Source organism: Pongo abelii, chromosome 19 (genome assembly GCF_028885655.2).
Source record: "Pongo abelii isolate AG06213 chromosome 19, NHGRI_mPonAbe1-v2.0_pri, whole genome shotgun sequence".
Taxonomy (NCBI): domain Eukaryota; kingdom Metazoa; phylum Chordata; class Mammalia; order Primates; family Hominidae; genus Pongo; species Pongo abelii.
In genome coordinates, this window is record NC_072004.2 from 401602 (window position 1) to 424964 (window position 23363).

General features: G+C 45.4%; 1 protein-coding gene across 1 annotated transcript in view; it reads right to left on the reverse strand.

Moving 5' to 3' along the window:
* The window catches only part of VPS53 (VPS53 subunit of GARP complex), a gene marked incomplete at its 5' end in the record, with an annotated part of 163273 nt that overhangs the window by 61736 nt on the left and 78174 nt on the right, over positions 1 to 23363 (reverse strand). Inside the window, 4 exon segments of the mRNA NM_001133283.1 lie at positions 11393 to 11534; positions 15028 to 15170; positions 15933 to 16076; positions 19745 to 19823. Coding sequence (NP_001126755.1) covers positions 11393 to 11534; positions 15028 to 15170; positions 15933 to 16076; positions 19745 to 19823 — 508 coding nt within the window.

A 23363-nucleotide genomic window follows, 5' to 3' on the forward strand; every position in this document is an offset into this window, starting at 1 on the left:
TCCTGGCCGTAAGAGATCCACCCGCCTTGGCCTCCCAAAGCGCTGGGATTTTAGGCATGAGCCATTATGCCCGGCCCACTGCTCATTTTTTTTTTTTTTTTTTGATAGAATATTTATCTGAAGAGTAAAGATGATTTATAACTGAACTCATACACTATTTTCTAAAGACTTTAATTCTAAATTGTGATGTAATTCATATAACATAAAATTCAGCATTTTAAAGTGATTTACTATTCAGTGGTTTTTGGACATCCACAAGGTTGTGCAACCATCATCACCAATTCCATAACATTTTTCACCCCCAAAAGCAACCCCTACCTGTTACTGGGAAGCTGTTACTTCCCAGTCTTCCCCTTCTCAACCCCATCTGCCTCTTTGGATTTGCCTCTTTTGGGTATTTCCTATAGATGGAATCATATAATGTGTGACGTCTGTGTCTGGCTTCTTTCACTTGGCATGGTGTGTTCAAGGTTCACCCAGGTCAGGGCACGTATCAGCACTTCATTCCTTTTATGTGAATAATATTCCACCGTACGGACAGACCACGTTTTGGTTATTCCTTGTCTGTTGATGTTTCTACTTTTTGGCTATTGTGAATAATGTCGCTATGAACATTTGTGTAGGACATATGAACATATGTTTTTAACTCCCTTGGGCATATACTTAGAAGTAGAAATGTGTAATTAAAAAAAAATAATTCGGATTGCTTTGCTTTTTCTATTTGGCAGAGTTACCCCTTCACATTAGGCATGGCACATTAACACTGTGAGATGCACTAAAACAAGGAGGGACTACTTCTAAATCTTAACTGCATTTGGAAGAACAGAAAGGAAGAGGAACAGAAAGAAGTTTAAAGCAGAGGCTGAAATTTGAAAATGCTCACAACTTGACCCGATAATTCCACCAGTGTCGTAAGAAAATAATCTCACTCCTCTGGGTAAGAGACAGCGAAGAGGAGAGAAGAGAGAAGAGAAGAGAGGAAAAAAACAATCTCAAATGTATATAAAATTAGTAGACAAGGCTGGGTGCGGTGGCTCATGCCTGTAATCCCAGCACTTTGGGAGGCTGAGGCAGGCGCATCACGAGGTCAGGAGATCGAGACCACCCTGGCTAACACGGTGAAACCCCGTCTCTACTAAAAATATTTTTAAAAAAATTAGCCAGGTGTGGTGGCAGGCGCCTGTAGTCCCAGCTACTCAGAGGCTGAGGCAGGAGAACAGCGTGAACCCAGGAGGCAGAGCTTGCAGTGAGCCGAGATTGCGCCACTGCACTCCAGCCTGGGCGACAGAGTGAGACTCCGTAACAAAAAAAAAATTAGTAGACAAAAATATTCATATAGCCTTATTTATAAAAGTGAGAAAAAACTAAGGGTCCTACGAGAAAAGAATAATTAGGGGAATCACTGAGTATCTATAGAATAAAATCTTTCTGTAGTAGTTGAGAAAGAACTTAAGCTGTGACATATGAAGCATATTTTCATATGTGTGTTTGAGTTAATATGGAAATTAACTCAAAATGGATCAAAGATATAAATGTAGCAGCTGAAACTATAAAACTCTTAGGAGGAAACCTAGGTAAGTCTTTGTAGCCTTGGATTAGTAACAGTTTCTTGGATATGACACTAAACACAAGCAAGAACAAAAAACCTTCATCAAAATTGAAATCCTGTGAAATGACTATCAAGAGAGTGAAAACCCACAGATGGGAGAAAACATTTGCAAATCATATGTCTGATATATGATAGAATATACAAAGAAGTTACAAAGGCTGGGCACGGTGGCTCATGCCTATAATCCCAGCATCATGAGAGGTCGAGATGGGTGGATCACTTGAGGCCAGGAGTTCAAGACCAGCCTGGCCAACATGGCAAAACCCCGCCTCTACTAAAAAAAAAAAAAAAAAAAAAAAAAAAAAAAAAAAAAAAAAACAAAAATTAGCCTGGTGTGGTGCTGCGCTCCTGTGGTCCCAGCTACCCAGGAGACTGAGGTCCGAGAATCGCTTGAACCCAGGAGGCAGAGGTTGCAGTGAGCCGAGATCTCGCCACTAAACTCCAGCCTGGGCAACAGAGTGAGACTCTGTCTCAGGAAAAAAAAAAAAAAGTTATAGAATATATCTAGAATGTGTAAAGAACTCTTAGAACTCAACAATAAAAACAATCCAACTAAAAAATGGGCAAAAAATGTGAATAGACATTTCCTTTTTTTTTGAGACATGAGTGGTGCAATCTCAGCTCACTGCAACCTCCACTTCCTGGGTTCAAGCAATTCTCCTGCCTCAGCCTCCCGGTAGCTGGGATTATAGGCACCTGCCACCATGCCTGGCTAATTTTTGTATTTTTAGTAGAGACGGGGTTTCACCATGTTGGCCAGGCTGGTCTTGAACTCCTGACCTGAGGTGATGCTCCCACCTCGGCCTCCCACAGTGCTGGGATTACAGGCGTGAGCCACCGCACCTGGCTGAATAGACATTTCTTTAAAGAAGCTGTGCAATGTCACTAGTCAATGGGAAAAAGCAAATGAAAACCACAATGAGATACTACTCTACACCCATGAGAATGGTTATAATTAGGGGAACAAAGGAGACAAGCGTCAGCAAGGTTATAGGGAAACTGGACCCTCCTACATTGTGGGTAGAAATGTAAAACCGTGTGGCTGCTTGGAAAACAGTTTGCAGTTCCTCAAAAAGTCAAGCCTAGGGTTACCGTGTGACCCAGCAATTACACTCAGGTATATTCTCACAAGAATAGGAAACACGCTGACACAAAAACCTGTACAAATATTCACAGCAGTATTCACATAGTGAATTCACACAGTGAAACCCTGTACAGATATTCACAGCAGTATTCACATAGTGAAAAAGCGGAAACCACCCACATGTCCACAGCTGATGAAGAGACAACAATATGTGCATCACCCATACAACGGTGCACGATTCAGCCATCAAAATGATGCGCTGACACACGCCTCAACATGGGTAAGGCTCGCTATGTGCATCACCCACACAACGGTGCATGATTCAGCCATCAAAATGCAGCGTTGACACACGCCTCAACATGGGTAAGGCTCGCTATGTGCATCACCCACAAAACGGTGCACGATTCAGCCATCAAAATGCAGCGCTGACACACGCCTCATCATGGGTAAGGCTCACAGACACTGTCCAGAGGGAGGGAAGGCAGACACAAAAACCACGCATCACAACATCCGTTTATGTGAAGTGTCCAGAACAGGCATCCGTAAAGACAAAAGTCGATTCGTAACTGCCCAGGGCTGGGGAAAGAGAACTTGAAAGTCCTGCCTGCTAAGGAGGGATTTCTTCTGGGGTAACAGAAATGTCCTGGAGTTGCACAGCTGGGATCGTGGCATCATCTTATGAATATATGAAAACCAACTGAACTGTATACTTTAAACGATAAATTTCATGTGACATTTCGTGACATGAGTTATATCTCAATTTTAAAAACTAAGCAGAGGAAACTGTATTAAAAAAATACAGTTTCAACCATGTAAAATACATAGAAAGAATGTACCTAAATCCTCATCTCTGATTTGGATGACTTTTTTCCTGCTTCTCTATTCTCGCCTATAATTTCCAAATTTTCTATCCTGACCCTGTATTATTCTCTTCTCAGAAACAAAAGTTAATCGTCCCTTGCGATATTATTCAAATGGAAGAATACATTTCTTTAGCACCAGTAAAGCATCCATAAAATATTTTCCAATGCTGAAGGGAGTGCATGAGGCGGGGGAATCTGTCACTGTTGGAGACAGATGTCCTCAAGCTGTGGCAGAGCTGGAAAACCTGCCCCTGTTCCTTACACAGTCTCCCTCGTGCAGGTGCCAGAAGACCAGGGTGTAGAGTGAGACATGCTGGGTGGTCTTTCATGAGTCGTGAGCCTTTTGCAAATGCTCTTACGCTCAAATTCCATGGTTGACAATTGTACCCATACAGCTTCTATCTTTACAATGTAATTCTAAAAACTGGGGAAGTATACATGTATATTAAAATGGCCCCTATAAGCCAAAGGACAATTTCTATTTCAAAAGGCAACTTATGCAATGGTCAAGAGGAAGGGAAATCCAGCTGCATAAAATGGGAACATTTTTTATTTTATTACAAAAAAAACCCACAAACCTCCCAGTAAGGCAGTTATAAAAAGCTAATCCTATCTAGTCTGCTTTTCTGCTTTCAGCAGAAGGCTGAATGTCATTTGCTCACCTTGAATCTAATCATCAAGTCACTAAATAATGCATATGGATCCAGTTACATCATATCCAGACATTCTCTTTTAATTTCAAGGCATTTTAATTTACAGACTCTCTTGAATTCCTCCTAAAGGGTCAGAAGTTGAGGCAACTGGGAAAAGCATAGGCAGCTCACCTCCTCAAGTAACAGTTACAGCACAGGACATCGTGAAACTGGTTAAGCAACAAGCCTGTCCCTGAGGCTCTTTCAGTCTAAAGTTCTATCAGCTCTTGAAAAAGAGCCAAGGATGATGCGTCCCACTGAGGTCAGGAGCGACGGGTCAGGAGGAACTGAGCTGTGGCAGGTCTTGTCTTCCGGGCGAGCAGGCCACACTCTCAAGCTCATCCTCACTGTTTCACTGTCAGTCACCAAGGACTGGAGAGGTTCTGAACGATACAGTGAAGGCAGCGGTAGGGGTAGGGTGGAGATGACATATGGCCTAGGGAGCGGCAGCAAGGGAGAGTCTCTGGCCGTTTTGGCTCCTTGGCTGACATCTTACCTGTTTCATGGCACCTTTGTGAGGAATTCAGTAACTTTCTATAAAATTTGGCATATATCAAAGGGTATCAAGATATACCTTGGTTCGTTTCATAATTTATTCTGGTATTTTGAAACAAAATGGTAGCCAAAAAGGAGTTTCCAAAGAGTGTATCCTGAAAGGAAGGTAGCATAGGGAAGGGACCAGGGGCCAGGGAGCAGCAAATCTCCAGGCAGGGTACCCAGCAGCTAGACTGGGGGTCAGGACAGCTGGAACTCCTGGCCGTGCCCAGGCAGCCCCTTCCCAGTGCTTTGTGCTGGGAGCATGGTCGGTAGCCATGATGAATTCACCAGGGTCCCTGCCACTGAGGGTTGCAGAATAAAGGTGAAGAAGGCCGTGCATGGCCCACAATGAGATGATGGTAGGGACCAGGCTCAACGTGAACATCAGCTAGAGCGACAGCCTTCACATCGCCTCACAGCAGAGCTGCAGTGAACCGATTCCTCAAGGCCCGTCCCACCTGGGTGAAGTGGCCATAGGGCTTCTGTTGCCTTCTGAGAAACTTATCTTTAAGGGAAAACCCTTGAAGGATATCAGACAGCCATTTTCAGGATTTGGAATGCAGAATAATTGCCAGGTCATGATACCTGGCACAAAGAATAGGGTAGGAGGATGAGGTTGAATTAAAGAAGTTGAAGGATTTAGAGGAGTCTGTGGAGAGGAGAGCTGAATAAATAGAGAGGGAAAGAAAGAACGCATGGTGTTCATCAGGCTTTTCTGGCTAAGGATTTAGAACCCGAAACTCTGCAAACTTGAGAGGAGAGGAGAGCAACAACTGAACAATGAAGAGGGGATGATTTACAGACCAGTTCTGCCAAAACATTTCAAATATGAAAACCAAAAAGGAAGGAGCTGGGGAAAAAGGCTCAAGTGTTCCTAGCTGACCCCTGACCACCACCACAGAGCACCGCCTCAGCCAGGAGACACTGGGCTCCAGGCCAGGAGCTCGGCCCTGGCCGAGTGAGTTCAGGCAGAAAGCGGCTGTGCTGCCCTGAGAAACCAGTACCCCCAGCCCGGTCCTCCTGGGACAGAAGGTGGCTGACAGTTGGCCAACTGCCACTCTGACAGTCCTGTACCTGTGTTTTACAATAAAGCATTGTCTTTGAGAACTTGAGTGAGCTCCTGTCAGTTTTGCATGGTCTCTAAGTGGTTACCTGCTCAGCTGCCTCAGCCTGTCCAGAAGGGCCTTCCCTGCCCTCTTTCCCTAACCACTTGTGGCCTCTGGGGGATTTTTCCTTGGAGAGGTCCTGGGACAGACCCAGGTTCACAGGTTACCCTGGTCCTCGGATGCAACAGGGCCATTTGTTCCTCTGTGGTCCCGTAGCTCCCTAAACGCAAAGGATAAATCGCCAGGAAGTAGGGCCCAGCCAGAGAGGGTGAAGAATGGCTCAAAACAAGTGCCTGGCAAGAATGTCATCCAAGCATCCTTCACTGGGACCTATTTCCCATCCGGTTATCTGGATTACCAGCTCATAGAACCTGTCCTGATGCTCTCCTGACCCTGCCCAGCCAAGAGGCCACAGGAGCTCAGGGGGCTACTCCCAGGGTGGGGCCTGTGCTCAATGCTGAAACCTCATGGTTGTCCCCTGGCAGATCTCTGTAGGGCTGAATCCAGTGCTGCATATATCTATGCTTGAAACGAGGCAGAAGCATGGCTTGGGAAGGTCCGAGAGGAGCGCCATCAAGAGGAAATCAGGGGGTTGCTAAAGCCAACCTCATCCTTCTCAGGAGAAACTCATGATTCCTTCAGTGGGATCTCTGTTCCTATTTCCTTTCCTTTTCTGTTTTTTTGAGACAGTCTCACTTTGTCACCCAGGCTGGAGTGCAGTGGTGCAATCTCAGTTCATTGCAACCTCTGCCTTCTGGGCTAAAGTGATCCTCCTGTCTCAGCCTCTCAGGTAGCTGGGATTACAGGCGTGCACCACCACACCCCCCTAATATTTCACGGGTAGCTGGGACTACAGGCGTGTGCCACCACGCCCCGCTAATATTTCCTGGTTAGCTGGAACTACAGGCGTGCGCCACCACGCCCAGTTAATATTTCCCGGGTAGCTGGGACTACAGGTGCCCACGACACCTGCTAATATTTCCTGGGTAGCTGGGACTACAGGCATGCACCACCACGCCTGTTAATATTTCCTGGGTAGCTGGGACTATAGGCGTGCACCACCATGCCCCGCTAATATTTCCCGGGTAGCTGGAACTACAGGCGCCCACCACGCCTGCTAATATTTCCTGGGTAGCTGGGACTACACGTGTGCACCACCACACCTGCTAATATTTTCTGGGTAGCTGGGACTACAGGCGCGCACCGCCACACCTGCTAATATTTTCCGGATAGCTGGGACTATAGGCACACACCACCATGCCCCGCTAATATTTCCCGGGTAGCTGGGACTACAGGTGTGCACCACCATGCCTGCTAATATTTCCCAGGTAGCTGGGACTACAGGCGTGCACCACCATGCCCCGCTAATATTTCCCGGGTAGCTGGGACTACAGGCATGCACCACCACGCCCAGCTAATATTTCCTGGGTAGCTGGGACTACAGGTGCCCACGACGCCTGCTAATATTTCCTGGGTAGCTGGGACTACACGTGTGCACCACCACACCTGCTAATATTTTCCGGGTAGCAGGGACTACAGGCATGCACCACCACGCCCCGCTAATATTTCCCAGGTAGCTGGGACTACAGGCGTGCACCACCACGCCTGCTGGTATTTCCCGGGTAGCTGGGACTATAGGCGTGCACCACCACGCCTGCTGATATTTCCCGGGTAGCTGGGACTACAGGCGTGCACCACCACGCCTGCTGATATTTCCCGGGTAGCTGGGACTACAGGCGTGCACCACCACGCCTGCTGGTATTTCCCGGGTAGCTGGGACTACAGGCGTGCACCACCACGCCTGCTGGTATTTCCCGGGTAGCTGGGACTACAGGCGTGCACCACCATGCCTGCTGATATTTCCCGGGTAGCTGGGACTACAGGCGTGCACCACCACGCGTGCCTGGGTAGCTGGGACTACAGGCGTGCACCATCACGCCTGCTGATATTTCCCGGGTAGCTGGGACTACAGGCATGCACCACCACGCCCGCTAATATTTCCCGGGTAACTGGGATTACAGGCGTGCACCACCACGCCCGCTGATATTTCCCGGGTAGCTGGGACTACAGGCGTGCACCACCACACCCGCTGATATTTCCCGGGTAGCTGGGACTACAGGCATGCACCACCACGCCCGCTGATATTTCCCGGGTAGCTGGGACTACAGGCATGCACCACCACGCCTGTTAATATTTCCCAGGTAGCTGGGACTACAGGCGTGCTCCACCATGCCCCACTAATATTTCCTTTTCTGACCTGCATTTTCTTTAAGGCTATTTTCATCTGTTTTGTGACCCATTTTTTCCCTTGTTACTAAAAAGAAATCAATATTGAACATTAGTTAGCAAGCAGAGAAGTATACATATTTTTGATGTGCTAAGTAGGAAAACAGTGCTTTGTGGTTTCAGTTGCATTTTATTCTAATAAAGTCGTGAGTGAGCCCAAGTAGGCAGGACCTTGTGGTCTGGCCTCAAAACTGGGCTGCTGCCACCACTGCTCTGCAGTCCGTTGCCTGAAAGACCAGCCCGATTCACCTGCTCCACCCTGTCTAAAGACCAGCCCCATTCACCTGCTTCACCTACTCTGAGGCTGGTCTCGTGGGACAAAGAGGGAACTCCACTGAAGTCTCAGGGTTTTAGGACCAGAAGGGTAGGAGCTAGAGAAGGTGGCAGAGGTGAAGGGTGAACAAGTGAGCGGGACTCCAGGTCCAAGTCCCAGCCTGGCCCCCACTTCAATCACAGTAGCTCAGTTTCATGTTTTTACACATTAGCTCCGTGGCCTAGAGTAAGTTTCAAATGAGCATAGCACCTACTTCCTATGGCTGATGAAGCAGAGTGACTGACTGCAGGTAAACGCACCTAGTATAGTGTGGGTCACCAAGTGGACGTTCAAAGCATGACACCTATTGGTGTGTTCGGATTCTACATTCTATTTTTTTTTTTTTTTTGAGATGGAGTCTCACTCTGTCGCCCAGGCTGGAGTGCAGTGGCGCAATCTTGGCAGCACCCACCACCACGCCTGACTAATTTTTTGTATTTTTAGTCGTGATGGGGTTTTGTCACGATAGCCAGGCTGCTCTCAAACTCCTGACCTTAAGTGATCTTCCCACCTCAGCCTCTCAAAGTGCTGGGATTATAGGCATGAGCCACCGCACCCGGCCTCTACATTAGATTTTGTTACAAGAAAGGATTTGGAAATCACTGATTTGGCCCATCTCTCTCATTTTAAAACCATTGAAAAATAACTTTGTTGAAGTATACACAAAGTATGTAAATGCATTTGTATAAGAAAATTTCCAAAAAAACTATACCAGAGTAAATGGAAATAAATATTTCCTTGCTTCTCTACCTACTCTCACTCCAACTTCCTTCCCAAGAGACATCCACTGTTACCATTTCCAGACCTCTTTCTTACACATTTACACACATAAACGTGCTTTTTACTTTTTCCATAAAAGACATTATACCTCCCAAAGTGCTGGGATGACAGGCCTGAGCTGCCGCATCCGGCCCCCGTTCTACCACTTTTAAACTGCTGTGCAGCACCTCACGGTATAGATACACTGTAATTTATTTAACCAGCTCCAATAATAAACATTACAGACATAGCCAAGTCTTTTGCTTTTAAGGCTGCAGTTCACCTCTTTCTTTGTGCATCTTCCTCTACATGTATGGATTTTTTTTTTTAGACTTCTGGTTTAGATGTAAAATTGTTGCTTGACAGGACACGCATATTTACATTTCTGAAAGTTCTGATAATGACAATTTACGCACCAAAAAGGTTGTATCAAGCTGTATACTAGCACTAAAATCCTGTACTGTTAGTCTTGTGATTTTTTTCTTTTTGCAAACCTGATGCAGGAAAAATATCCTGTTTTCTTTTTTTTCATGTTTATTAGCCAACTGAATTTCTTCAGTCAATCGTCTGTCTGACTCAGGCTCACACCTGGAATCCCAGCACTTTGGGAGGCTGAGGTGGGCAGATCACCTGAGGTCAGGAGTTTGAGACCAGCCTGGTCAACATGGTAAAAGCCCGTCTCTACTAAAAATACAAAAATTAGCCAGGCTTAGTGGTGTGCACCTGTAATCCCAGCTACCCAGGAGGCTGAAACAGGAGAATTGCTTGAACCTGGGAGGCAGAGGTTGTAGTGAGCCGAGATTGCCCCACTGCACTCCGGCCTGGGTGACAGAGCAAGACTCTTGTCTAAAAAACAAAATGAAAAAACAAAAAATAAAAAAATAAAGGATAGTCTTTTCTTCTCATTTAACAGGGAAGGCAGTTCACTACATTACAGCAGAATCGGAATTAGACCACAAGTCTTGACTGCTGGTCCAAGGATTCTGCTACTAAATCACATTGCTTCTCTATTGTTATCCACAGTTTAAAAAAAACCAAATCTAGCTCTAAGGTATGATTCTCTCAACTTGGATTTCTTCTTCCCTCCCTCCTTTCTTCTTTCCCTTTCCATTCCTGCCTGCATGGGTTCTGTGTACACTCTGCACGACTCGAGGAGACAGATGAGTCAGCTACAATTCCTGCGTTCGAGGAGCTCAATGTCTACGCATATGTAATGATGCAAACAGAAATTACCATAGAACAGAGTCACTTGGTTTCCCAGTGGACAGGAAATCTGAAGAGAGCACATTGATGTGTTAGCAGGGAGCCTGGGCCTCCAAAGAGAAGAGGTTTACTCCTTTTTCTTTTTTTTTCTTTTTTTTTAGAGATAGGGTGTCATTCTGTCACTCATCACAGCTCACTGCAGCCTCAACTCCTGGGCTGAAGTGATCCTCCCGCCTCAGCCTCCCAAGTGATTGGGACTAAGGGGTGCGCCCAACTAATTTTTTTTTTTTTTTGTAGGGATGAGGTCTCGCTATGTTGCCCAGGCTGGTCTCATGCAATCCCGCCTCGGCCTCCCAAAGTGCTGGGATTATACAGGTGGGAGCCACTGCATCAGACCAAAAAGAAGACGTTTCCGAAGGGAAAATTTGGACCTGGTCTTTGACTACACAGAGACAAACGTTCAACCGGCAGTACTATGTTCCACCTTTCCGATGGAGGCACGTAGTCCCCAGGCCTGTATACCTGGCTTTGGGGTTTACAGAGACTCATTGATCTAGTTTGCTCACCAGAGATGTTAAAAGGTAAACCCTAAAGTAAAAACATATCCTAATTGTAACCAAATCTGATAACGGATAAAGAAATAAGGTATTTGTGACTGAGTAAGGCCTCTGACTCACAAAATTACTAGTCTGTAAAATGGGATCAATACTTAGGAAAAATGATGACAGGGCATTCTAGAAACACGACGTACTGCGTAACAGACAAACGATAAATCCACACAGAGTGTTCTGTATCGTCACTTTCCCAGCAGCTCAGTGAAAATCACTGCAATGAGGGATTAAGCACCGAAGCCAATGGATAGTGACCATACAGTGAAACCCTGAATCCCAACCACCCGACCCACTGATTTCACGTGGCAGCTCCCTAGAAAAGGTCTTACCAGGGTCCCATCGGTCAGGGTGCAGCCGGAGAAGCGTTTTGCAAGGAACCCCTCAAAGTTAGTTGTTCTTTGAATGGCAAAAAGAAGCAATTTCACTTCAATTTCCTTCGCTCTGGTGCGCATGATCTTGGCAAGTTCTGTCCTTCAAAACAAAGAGATAAGAATACCATCAAACAAGCTGATCATTCATTCAAGACAGACAAGGTAAATGGCCTTAGATCATATTCAGGAAAAAAAAATGTATGTGGTCACTTCAAACCCTGAGGTCTGTTACCACCTTAGTCTAAAACCTGGGAAATAGAAATACATGTTCTAAACAAGATTTTTAAGGTGAAATTATCCACCAGGCAAAAGAATCAGGGGTTATGGATGACATATATATATATTTATATTTACATTTATATTTATATTTATTTATTTATTTTTTTGAGATGGAGTCTCCCTCTGTCGCCCAGGCTGGAGTGCAGTGGCGCGATCACTGCAACCTCCACCTCCTGGGTTCAAATGATTCTTTTTTTTTGTATTTTTAGTAGAGATAGGGTTATGTTGGCCAGGCTAGTCTCAAATTCCTGACCTCAAGCGATCCGCCCACCTCAGCCTCCCAAAGTGTTGGGATTATAGGTGTGAGCCACCAGTAATTTGTTTACATAGTTACTACGTTGCCTGTATCTTTGAACTGTTTAATAATTGGATAATAATACATATGGAGCACCTAATTTTTTATTAGTGTATATATCCTATATAATTTCACAAGTCATTAATTACTGAATTATAAAGCCCTCCCTCTTCCTGAGGGCCCAATAATCATCTCTTCAACTAGAGAGCGAGAGTCCTGGAAACACACGCCAGGGACAGGATCCCTGCGGGAAAAGTGACAAGCACGCTTAGCTGGTCCCTGCCCGAGAAGCTCCTGTGCAGCTCACTCAAATGTTCCATCTCAGAAGCTCAGTTGCTGGTGAACAGGGACATGTGAGTCCTTAGTAAGGACTAACCTACCATCTTCTCACACAAATAAATGACAAAATCAAACAAAGAGGCTCTGAGTTTATTTGAGAATGATGTATCTGTAGGATTTTAGCCAAAATTCTAACAATAGAAGCTTGGCAGCAACACTGCCATTAGCCGAGACAACAATGGCAGGTACTGGCGCTCACAGAGACGTGCTGGCTCTAGCATACGTCCAGCCTCTCCCAGGCTCCATTTCTCACTGAGCTGGTTTGCAAGTCTGCTGAACTGTAGGCTAAAAAGAATTAGCTAACAGTTTCTCAAGGAATTCACTCTTTATTTTGTTAATTGGGATTTAGAAGGTGACAATCTCAACTGATCTTAAACCAATGCTAAAAGGTTCTCTAAATTTACAGGAGTCAATGTGTTTCTTTTTCTTTCTTTCTTTTCCTTTCTTTTTCCCTTCCACTCTCCCTCCCTCCCTCCCTTCCTCACTTCCTTCCTTCTCTCTCTCTTTTTTTTTTTTTGAGACAGGGTCTCACTCTGTCACCCAGGGCTGGAGCGCAGTGGCATGATCATGGCCTACTGCAACCTCGACCTGGACTCAAGCAATCCTCCCACCTCAGCCTCTCTAGTAGCTGGGATTACAGGTGCCTGCCACCATGACCAGCTCATTTTTGCATTTTTTGTAGAGATGGGGTTTTGCCATATTGCCCAGGCTTGTCTCAAACTCCTAGGCTCACATGATCCACCTGCCTTGGCCTCCCGAAGTGCTAGGATTATAGGCATAAACCACCAAGCCTGGCCCAATGTATTTCTTAGAATAACAGCCACACAGAATGGAGCTGAGTGCACCTGTAGCTGCAGCTACTTGGGTGGCTGAAGCCAGGAGGGTTGCCTGAGCCCAGGAGTTCAAGGCTGGGGTGCGCTATTACCATGCCTGTGAATAGCCACTGTACTCCAGCCTGGGCAACAGTGCCAGACCCCCATCTCTTAAAAAAAAAAAAGCCACACAGAATGTATGTGAACACCAATGTGAACACTACCATGAACTATGGACTATCACTCTGGGTAATGATCATGTGTCTGTGTAGCTTCATCAGCTGTGACAAATACATAGCTCTGGCGGTAGGTGCCGACCACGGGGAAGACTATGCACGTGGGGCTGGGAGCACCTGGAAACTCTCTGTATCTTCTGCTCAATTCTGCTGGGAACCTAAAACTGCTCTAAAAGGTAAAATCTATTTTAAGAAAAGCCAATATCCCTCAAAACACTTTCCCCCACAATGTGTTTGAAACATGCAATTTGACTTTACTTTCCATGATTTTCACAAAAAGACGGCCATGGATTATGGGAAAAGGTGGCTGAGTTATGCTAGATATGGGCTTTTTTTTCTCTTTTTCACCCGGCATTAGATCTAACTGTGTACTACTGGGAGGAAATATATAACTAATAAGAACGAGTTACCAACACTGTTGTAGTCTAGCCACAAATAAAGAATAAAAAGGAGTTCAAGACCAGCCTGAACAACACAGCAAAACTCTTGTCTCTACAAAAAACACACACACACAAATTAGCCGGCGTGGTGGCACAGACCTGTCATCTCAGCTACTCAGGAGGCTGAGGTGGGAGAATCACTTGAGCCTGGGAGGTCAAGGCTGCTGTGAGCCATGATCACACCATTGCACTCCAGTCTGGGTGACAGAGTGAGACCCCGCCTCAAAAAAAAAAAAAAAAAGTCTGACTCTGGCTTTAGCTTTGTCATAGATATACTGATTTAACCTTCCTGGGCTTCAGTTTTTTTTTATATAAAGAGACTATCTGTCCTCGGGCTACATTCATGGATAATGTAGAGAGGATGAACGAAAGATGGTCTTTAAAATGCCTGGAAAGCTCAGACACAGGCCAGGTGCAGTGGCTCATGCCTGTAATTCCAGCACTTCAGGAGGCTAAAATGGGCGGGCAGATCACCTGAGGTCAGGACTTCAAGACCAGTCTGGCCAACATGGTGAAACCCCATCTCTACTAAAAATACAAAAATGAGCCAGGTGTGGTTAAACACACCTGTAATCCTTGCTACTTGGGAGACTGAGGCATGAGAATCACTTGAACCCCGTAAACGGTGGCAGTGAGCCGGGATTGTACACTGCAGCACTCCAGCCTGGGTGACAGAGTGAGATTCCGTCTCGAAATAAAAGCTCTATTAACTATCCAGAGGCTATACACACTGTATTGGGAGTGGGAAATTCACTCAACAAATGTTTCCTCAGTGTCTGCTATATCATTAAGGTAGATACTACCCTGTCTCTATGGAACTATCTATCTAGCAAGTCAGAAAATAAAAATGATGATGGGATATATACACAGCACACTGATACATGCGATACCGATTAGGGGAAAACGTGGGGTAGAGGAATCACTGTAGGTCAATCTGGTGTATAAGCCTTGAGTTGGTGGAGAAGGTAGAGACGGCTTGAGGCAAGAACTACACCAAGGGAAGTCCCAGAGCAAAGATGGGGGCAGAGGGAGCAGCCGGTGGGGGCACTGTGGGGTATGAGGATGGTATTAGTCATCTGGTGGGATCTGGAAGTGGCATCAAATCCACAGGACAACATGGAACCATTAGAGACTGGGGAACTGATGGTGAAAATTTGATTAACAACAGAACCAGTAGAGAACTGGCATCTACCTTGTCACATGGCAAAATTCCACCGCAATCCTCTCAGCCATGCACCACTCACGTGGAAACATGCGGCCGTACTTCTCCTCATAGTCCACAAGCTGGCGTTTTATCCAGGCGTAGCGTCTGTCAATTTTGTCCAGCCAGGCAACCTGGTGAAGGTGGAGATCAAAAGCCACCCCAGTGGTTAGAAGTAGAACTGGCAGTTTAAGGAAACAAGCAAAAACACAGAGTCAAGCAAAAGGGAACCAACCTCTGTATTTCTCATGGTTTTACAGAATCTAGGCTACCTTTTTAACTTGATTTTTTACTTAAAAATTCAGAGGTTTTTGGCTGGGTGCAGTGGCTCACGCCTATAATCCCAGCACTTTGGGAGGCCGAGGTCAGCGGATCACCTGAGGTCAGTTCGAGACCAGCCTGACCAACATGGAGAAACCCCGTCCCTACTAAAAAATACAAAAATTAGACCGGTGTGGTGACAGGCGCCTGTAATCCCAGCTACTTGGGAGGGGGAGGCAGGAGAATTGCTTGAACCCAGGAGGCAGAGGTTGCAGTAAACTGAGATCGCACCACTGCGTTCCAGCCTGGGCAACAAGAGCGAAACTCCATCTCACACACACACAAAAAATCCAGAGGTTTTTAACCTGGGGTCCATGATTGGCCTTCAGGGGTCTATACATTTCCAGAAACTATATGCAGAATTTTATGCACGGGTGCATGTTTCTGAATTTCTCCAAAGGGTCAGTGACCTCAAAATGGTTAAGAACTATAAAGTCAGCCCCTAGGACTCACAGCTCAACAACCAACACTGTCAGACCGTCATATAATACGAAGTCTAAATTAGTAGGCTTGACAGCACTCATTTTTCAATAAAATTCAAATGTTACATCTGATCTTATTTGGTCAATACTTACATCTTGGTTTTCTTGAAAAAGTACTAGATACTCTGACAGATGCTGTTTAATAAACTTTTTGATGATTTCCTGTTTGATCCTGGGGTCTAGAATATTAGCAACTAGACATGCATCTCGTAGAACATTGCTGGGTCCTCCTGGTCTCTAGTAAAACAAACACGTACCAGGTTAAAAGCCAGAAACAACCTTTAAACCTCATGGCTTCTCACAGCCACTACTTGTTGTCTCTACACATTGTTAGTCTTACTCCTGCTCCTTTACACTCATTCTTTCTACTGTGGATGGATCCGTCAGTTACCTGTTGTTCCTAGAGGATGGAATCCTTACACTCGTTTTACAGCAAGTGACAGAAAAATTACCCTGTGAATTTGCAATGAGATATTTTGGGAAACAGGCAGTAATGATCATGGGAAATTTGATTTTCTGCAAACCAAAACTGAAAGAGATCTAAAAGTCATAATGCCACTGGTCTCTGACATCACAAGACGCCGCTGAAGAGGCCTAAGAGTGGGAATGCCATCAGCCTCTCTCCTAAGAGTGGGAATGCCACCAGCCTCACTCCTAAGAGTCGGAATGCCACCAGCCTGTCTCCTAAGAGTGGGAACGCCACCAGCCTCTCTCCTAAGAGTGGGAATGCCACCAGCCTCTCTCCTAAGAGTCGGAACGCCACCAGCCTCTCTCCTAAGAGTGGGAATGCCACCAGCCTCTCTCCTAAGAGTCGGAATGCCACCAGCCTCTCTCCTAAGAGTGGGAATGCCACCAGCCTCACTCCTAAGAGTGGGAATGCCACCAACCTTTCTCCTAAGAGTGGGAATGCCACCAGCCTCTCTCCTAGGAGTGGGAATGCCACCAGCCCCTCTCCTAAGAGTCGGAACGCCACCAGCCTCTCTCCTAAGAGTGGGAATGCCACCAGCCTCACTCCATATGTGCCACTCTTCCCTGACTCCAACCTCTGGGATTCCTGTTCTTAAAGTGCTATGTTTTTGCCAAACAGTGTGGTCTCCTTTAACACATAGAACCAGGCTCTAAGCCACGACATGTGTTTCACGACAGTGAACCACCTAGAAAGGCAGCCAAAGAGAAAATCCTGTGATATTGGCCTCCTGACCTGAGCGAACACTGGAAAGATACCAGGCGCTGTACTGACACATCATGATGGGAAGGTCTTTGTTACCAAAGGCAATTCAATGACCAAAGTTTTGCTGAGACTTTCTTTATAGTACGTCACTGAGTGAACGTGACTGGCTAAGTGGACTACAGTAAAAAGAACACTTGGAATCTACTCCTGGCTTGGCTAAGAAGCCATGCATGTAGCTTTGGCACACTTACTCGGCCTCGTACGAAAAATAGTAGACTTTAGGTGATGAGTAAGGTTCTTCTAAATCTTTATTTTATTTTTTGTCAACTCTTTCCAATTCCATCCATCTCAGCTGAAGTTCCACTGTTTCTAAAGTGTTATATAAGCTGCCTGAGACCTAAGTTTTTAAAATGTTGACTTACTCCATGCTGAGTGGTTTTTATGTCATCTGCTGAACACCCTAACTTCTCAATTCTCGCTTCAGGATGAAAGTGACCCGATAGAGAAGTCACAGAGGCCAAAACCTATGGGTTCACGGGTTCAGATTTTTTCATTTACAAAGAGTTTACTAGGTTGTGCCTTAGAAAAATTTTTAAAAATCTTAATTCCCATTTGTGAAATAGAAATAGTAACACAAGACCTTTAAGAAAAGCCCATAGTCTTTAAAAAGAAAACTAGGCTGGGTGCGATGGCTCACGCCTGTAATCCCAGCACTTTGTGAGGCCGAGGAGGGCAGATCACAAGGTCAGGAGATCGAGACCCACCCTGGCTAACATGGTGAAACCCCATCTCTACTAAAAAAAAAATACAAAAAATTAGCCGGGCGTGATGGCGGGCGCCTGTATTCCTAGCTACTTGAGAGGCTGAGGCAAGAGAATGGCATGAACTCGGAAGGTGGAGCTTGCAGTGAGCTGAGATCGCACCACTGCACTACAGCCTGGGCAACAGAGCGAGACTCCATCTCAAAAAAAGAAAAGAAAACTAAAAAAAAAAACCAAAAAAAAAAAAAACCACACACACACACACATACACACACACGAAGTCACTATGCCAGAGAAAAGGGAGGCATGTTGTTAAAGAGAACCATTTTAATATCATCTGCCTGGTGGAATCTGGGAAAAAAATATAAAGCAGGCCTCTTCTAAATAATAAAGATGGGCTTCATCCACATCTTCCTGAAACTTCTAGAAACTGAAATGGGCAGCCGGGCACGGTGGCTCACACCTGTAATCCCAGCACTTTGGGAGGCCAAGGCGGGCGGATCACCTGAGGTTGGGAGTTTAAGACCATCATGGCCAACATGGAGAAACCCCGTCTCTACTAAAAATACAAAAATTAGCCAGGTGTGGTGGCGGGTGCCTGTAATCCCAGCTATTTGGGAGGCTGAGGCAGGAGAATTGCTTGAACCCAGGGGGCGGAGGTTGCAGTGAGCTGAGATCGTGCCATTGCACTCTAGCCTGGGCCAAAGAGTGAAACTCCATCAAAAAAAAAAAAAAAAAAAAAAAAAAACCTGAAATGGGCAGCTGAGAACACGTGAGGCTAACCTTGTCCTAAGAAGAGCCCAGTGCTTCTCATGAGCGAATATCTCCACAATCCCTTTTTACTTCTTTGACCTTCATTTTCCTCACGTAATAAATAGGACTAATGGCTTTCCAATATCTACTCCCTCCCCACAGTTATATCAGATGACTAAGGAATATGAGGTTCTCCAAGAAAAGTGCTTTACAAATAAGCATCTGATTACTAGCAGCCAGCCACAAAATGTGAAGACATTAAAATCAGGAGTGGGCTTCCACAGAAAGTGATGGGCAAAAGCTGGGGCTGCTACTCCCACTTACTTCCTACATTTCTTTTATGGAACACAAAGAAAAAATAATTAAGATATTTCCAGTTATTGAATTACAGAGCAGACACAGGAAATGTTCCTTGGATCAGTAAATGAATGTATGTCCCCATCTCCACCCACCGAGTAGGGTGAGGCTCCTTGCCCCTGAGTGCTTCAGTATATTTCTGCCTTGAACAATTCTTTCTCTTGAAATAGCTCAAATAATAGAGAAAACGGCTTGTATGGGTTCTTTCCTGTCCGACACACGCTAGGCGCTAAGATGGCATCTGCTACAGTTGGAAGGGTGGAGCTAAAAGCAGTTCCCCAAGCAGGATGGCAGCTTGTTACATGAGAAGTGCAACCAACAGCTCCCAAGTGAAATGCTGTGGGCTTTGCAGACACAACACAAACAGCTCTGCTACCAGAGAGAGCTCAAGGGCATGAATTCCGAAGAGCAGGCTTATGGTCGGTAACAGTGAGGCTCCTCACTGTATCACTCTGAGAGTTACATAAGACGGTGGATGCTCCACCCAGTTGTCTTTTCACTAAACCAAAACCAGTAAGTTACATAACAATCCTAAAAACACCGCGGCATGAAGATTTCTTTTAAATACAGCCATGAGAAAAAAGGAATTGACAGGGCAGACAAGACAGAAGGTTTGAGACCTACATCAAACTAAGCCCAAACAAATCCTCTCTTTCTGAGGCTGGAAAGAAACAGAGGAGGAACCGCCACCACCTAGGGACATTTAAAATCCAGGGTGGTCTCATTACCCTGAACCTGCAGCACAAGGATTTGCAGCTGCCAGCAAGCACGACTGGAATGATAACCACATGGTGACTGGGGTAAGCGTGAGCTCAGCAAGGATGGTGACCATCTCTAAAGACTGGGGAAACGCAAAGCAGTACCTTGGTGCCTTGGGAAGGAAACGCTTCTTCAAAATCGGCCAGGATTTGCTGTCCTAACTCAGTCTGTGCAGCCTTCACTCTGTGAGGAACAGAAAACATATCATCATCTGGCATCATATCCTTATGTAACTACACACCGATCCACAGGGTCGGAAGGGCTGAAGTCTTTCGAGAAAGGCCAGGAAGGTACAGAGACGTCCATGAGGTGAGAGGTCACATACTAGTTAAGTGGCAGGTTGATGAGAAGGACCCAGGCACCCAAGGTATTCTCAGGGTCAATCTTCTATATCCCCAAAATTCTTCTAGGCCAACCCTTTATCTGAGGTCATATGTATTAATCTTTATACAATTCCATCGGGGGATAGTCATGCTGTGGAAAAATGTTATAGAATCACATCCACATCAAATATAAATCTAGCTGGGCGCAGTGGTTCACGCCTGGAATCCCAGCATGTGGGAAGCTGACGTGAGAGGGTCGCTTGAGACCAGGATTTCAAGACCAGCCGAGGCAACATTAGAGAGATCCAGTCTCCATGAAAAACAAACTAAAATAAAAAGTACCCAGGTGCAGGGGCACACACCTGTACTTGGGAGGCTGCGGCGGGAGGATCTCTTGAGCCCAGGACTTTTGAAGATACACTGAGCTATGATCACACCACAGCACTCCAGCCTGGGTGACAGCAAGACCTTGGCTCTAAAACAAAACACTAACAAACAACAACAAATAAATCCACTTTGGATTACTGGTGTAACTGCTGTCTTACTCCTTGGAGTACAGAATGGCAAGAGGGCTCCATAATGTTTTAGGGTGTTTTGTAAAAAATTATTATGGGTATATAATCATTATATATATATTTATAGGGTACCTGTGAAGTCTTGATACAGGCATACGATGTATAATGATCAAATCAGGGTAACTGGGGTATCCATCACCCCAAGTTATTTGTTACTTCTCCGTGTTAGGAACATTCCAATTCCAATCTTTTAGTTATTTTTAAATATACAATAAATTATTAACTGTAGTCACCCTATTGTTCTACCAAGTACTAGATCGTATCATTCTAACTGTATTTTTGTGCCCATTAGCCATCCCAGTTACTCCCCACCTCCCTGCTATGCCTCCCAGCCTCTGGGACCCATCGTTCTACTCGCTATCTCCATGAGTTGACCTGTGAAAATGTTTAGCTCCCACATATGAGTGAGAACATGAGGAATCTGTCTTTCTGTGTCTGGCTTACTTCATTTCACATCACGTCCAGTTCAATCCATGTAGTTGCAGTGTTTTGGGTTTCTTGTTAACCCAGAAACCAACAAGCTCGTAAGTTTTTAAACAAACGAATGAAAAGAATGTTTTCTATGGTAAAAACAAAAAGAGCCAAGTGACAAAATGAACTGCTGAAGGAAACTGAGGGCCACTGAGTGATGAGTTAAGTTCAGAAGGCTGTGAATAGGAAAACGGAACTGTAGGGGAGGCCGGTGCCCAACCACGGCCGCGAGTGCACTAGGAGCTCAAGGACCGTGTGTGGACTTGAACACAAGGGCAGAAAGGGGAAGCGGCTAGGATGGAAAGCGGCTATGGATCACACCCCACGATCAATCATGCCCTGCAATGGATCAGTCCCTGCAATCACGTCCCGCAGTCGATCACGCCCCACAATCTATCGCACGCTCTGCATCCCCCACCAGCTGCCTGATGTTGGTGGCCACCTTGCACTGGCCAGCCTTGCAGAGCTAGAGTGGAGCAAGACTCTCAGGCCCTGCTGGACTTCCTGAGCCTGAGGCTAATACTGTCTGGTTGCTAAAAATGCCTTAAAAGAGCACACTTCCATTCTTGGTCTCCACCCTGTTCCTTCAGAATTAACTTTATGAAGTTTCTAGAAATAGCCAACAGCTCAAAACCACAATTTCTTTGGCTGCTAAGGAGTGTCTGGCAAACTACTGAGATTTTTTTTTCAGATGAGGGGATACGCATGACCCAAAACAACCTGTTTTTTCTGTGGCATGGTTATAATTATACCTTATTCCAAATACTTTCCAAGGTTTTTCCAGTATCTTCAAAACTTTTAAAACCACTCTTAGAGGTGGGTTTGTAGCCTTTTGAGTCAGTTTTCAAGGAGGCCAGAAATGATCCAGATGAGGCTATTACTGGAATAGCCGCCACCTCCAGATCAGAATCAGGGCCATACATCTAGAGCTGTCCGACAGACAATGGGAGGATGTGAACTTTGACATGAGAGAAAAGAATAAAATTGTACTTCGGAGCTTCTTGTGATTCGCACACAATGAGGCAGCACACAGCCTCCTGTGGTGCTAGCTACCCTCTTCTCGGAAGCACACAGCACCAGTTCCCTCCGAAGCCACAGGGAACTTATAGTAGGAACTTTTCATGGTTAGAAGAGGAAGGAGTTCTCCTCACAGGGGAAGTCCCGCCGCTAGCCAGGGCACCCACAGTCACATTCTCAGGACTACTGCCATCTCAATGACACTGGTGGGCCCGGCTCTGCCCGAACTATTCGCTACTCCATATTCTTGGTGATTCTGGAACTGAGGTGGCAAAAAGGAGAGCCTCTGGCCCAAACTATTCCCTACTCTGAATTCTTGGTGACTCTGAAACTGAGGTGGCAGAAAGGAGAACCAGAACCTGTGACGGCACTTGGTATCACCAGAGACAAAAAAGAGGAAAAATTACCAGTCTCTGATTTGTAGACCTCCTTGCCATGTTCTTCATTTTCATTTTTTTACATTAAATTATTATGTATACCTTATTTTTTTTATTATTATTATACTTTAAGTTCTAGGGTACATGTGCTCAATGTGCAGGTTCATTACATATGTATACACGTGCCATGTTGGTGTGCTGCACCCATTAACTCATCATTTACATTAGGTATATCTCCTAATGCTATCCCTCCCCCATCCCCCCACCCCACGACAGGCCCTGGTGTGTGATGTTCCCCTTCCTGTGTCCAAGTGTTCTCATTGTTCAATTCCCACCTATGAGTGAGAACATGCGGTGTTTGGTTTTTTGTCCTTGCAATAGTTTGCTGAGAATGATGGTTTCCAGCTTCATCCGTGTCCCTACATGAACTCATCCTTTTTTATGGCTGCATAGTATTCCATGGTGTATATGTGCCACATTTTCTTAATCCAGTCTATCATTGTTGGACATTTGGGTTGGTTCCAAGTCTTTGCTATTGTGAATAGTGCCGCAATAAACATATGTGTGCACGTGTCTTTATAGCAGCATGATTTATAATCCTTTGGGTATATACCCAGTAATGGGATGGCTGGGTCAAATGGTACTTCTAGTTCTAGATCCTTAAGGAATCGCCACACTGTCCTCCACAATCGTTGAACTAGTTTACAGTCCCACCAACAGTGTAAAATTGTTCTTATTTCTCCACATCCTCTCCAGCATCTGTTGTTTCCTGACTTTTTAATGATCACCGTTCTAACTGGTGTGAGATGGTATCTCATTGTGGTTTTAATTTGCATTTCTCTGATGGCCAGTGATGATGAGCATTTTTTCATGTGTCTGTTGGCTGCATAAATGTCTTCTTTTGAGAAGTGTCTGTTCATATCCTTTGCCCACTTCTTGATGGGGTTGTTTGTTTTTTTC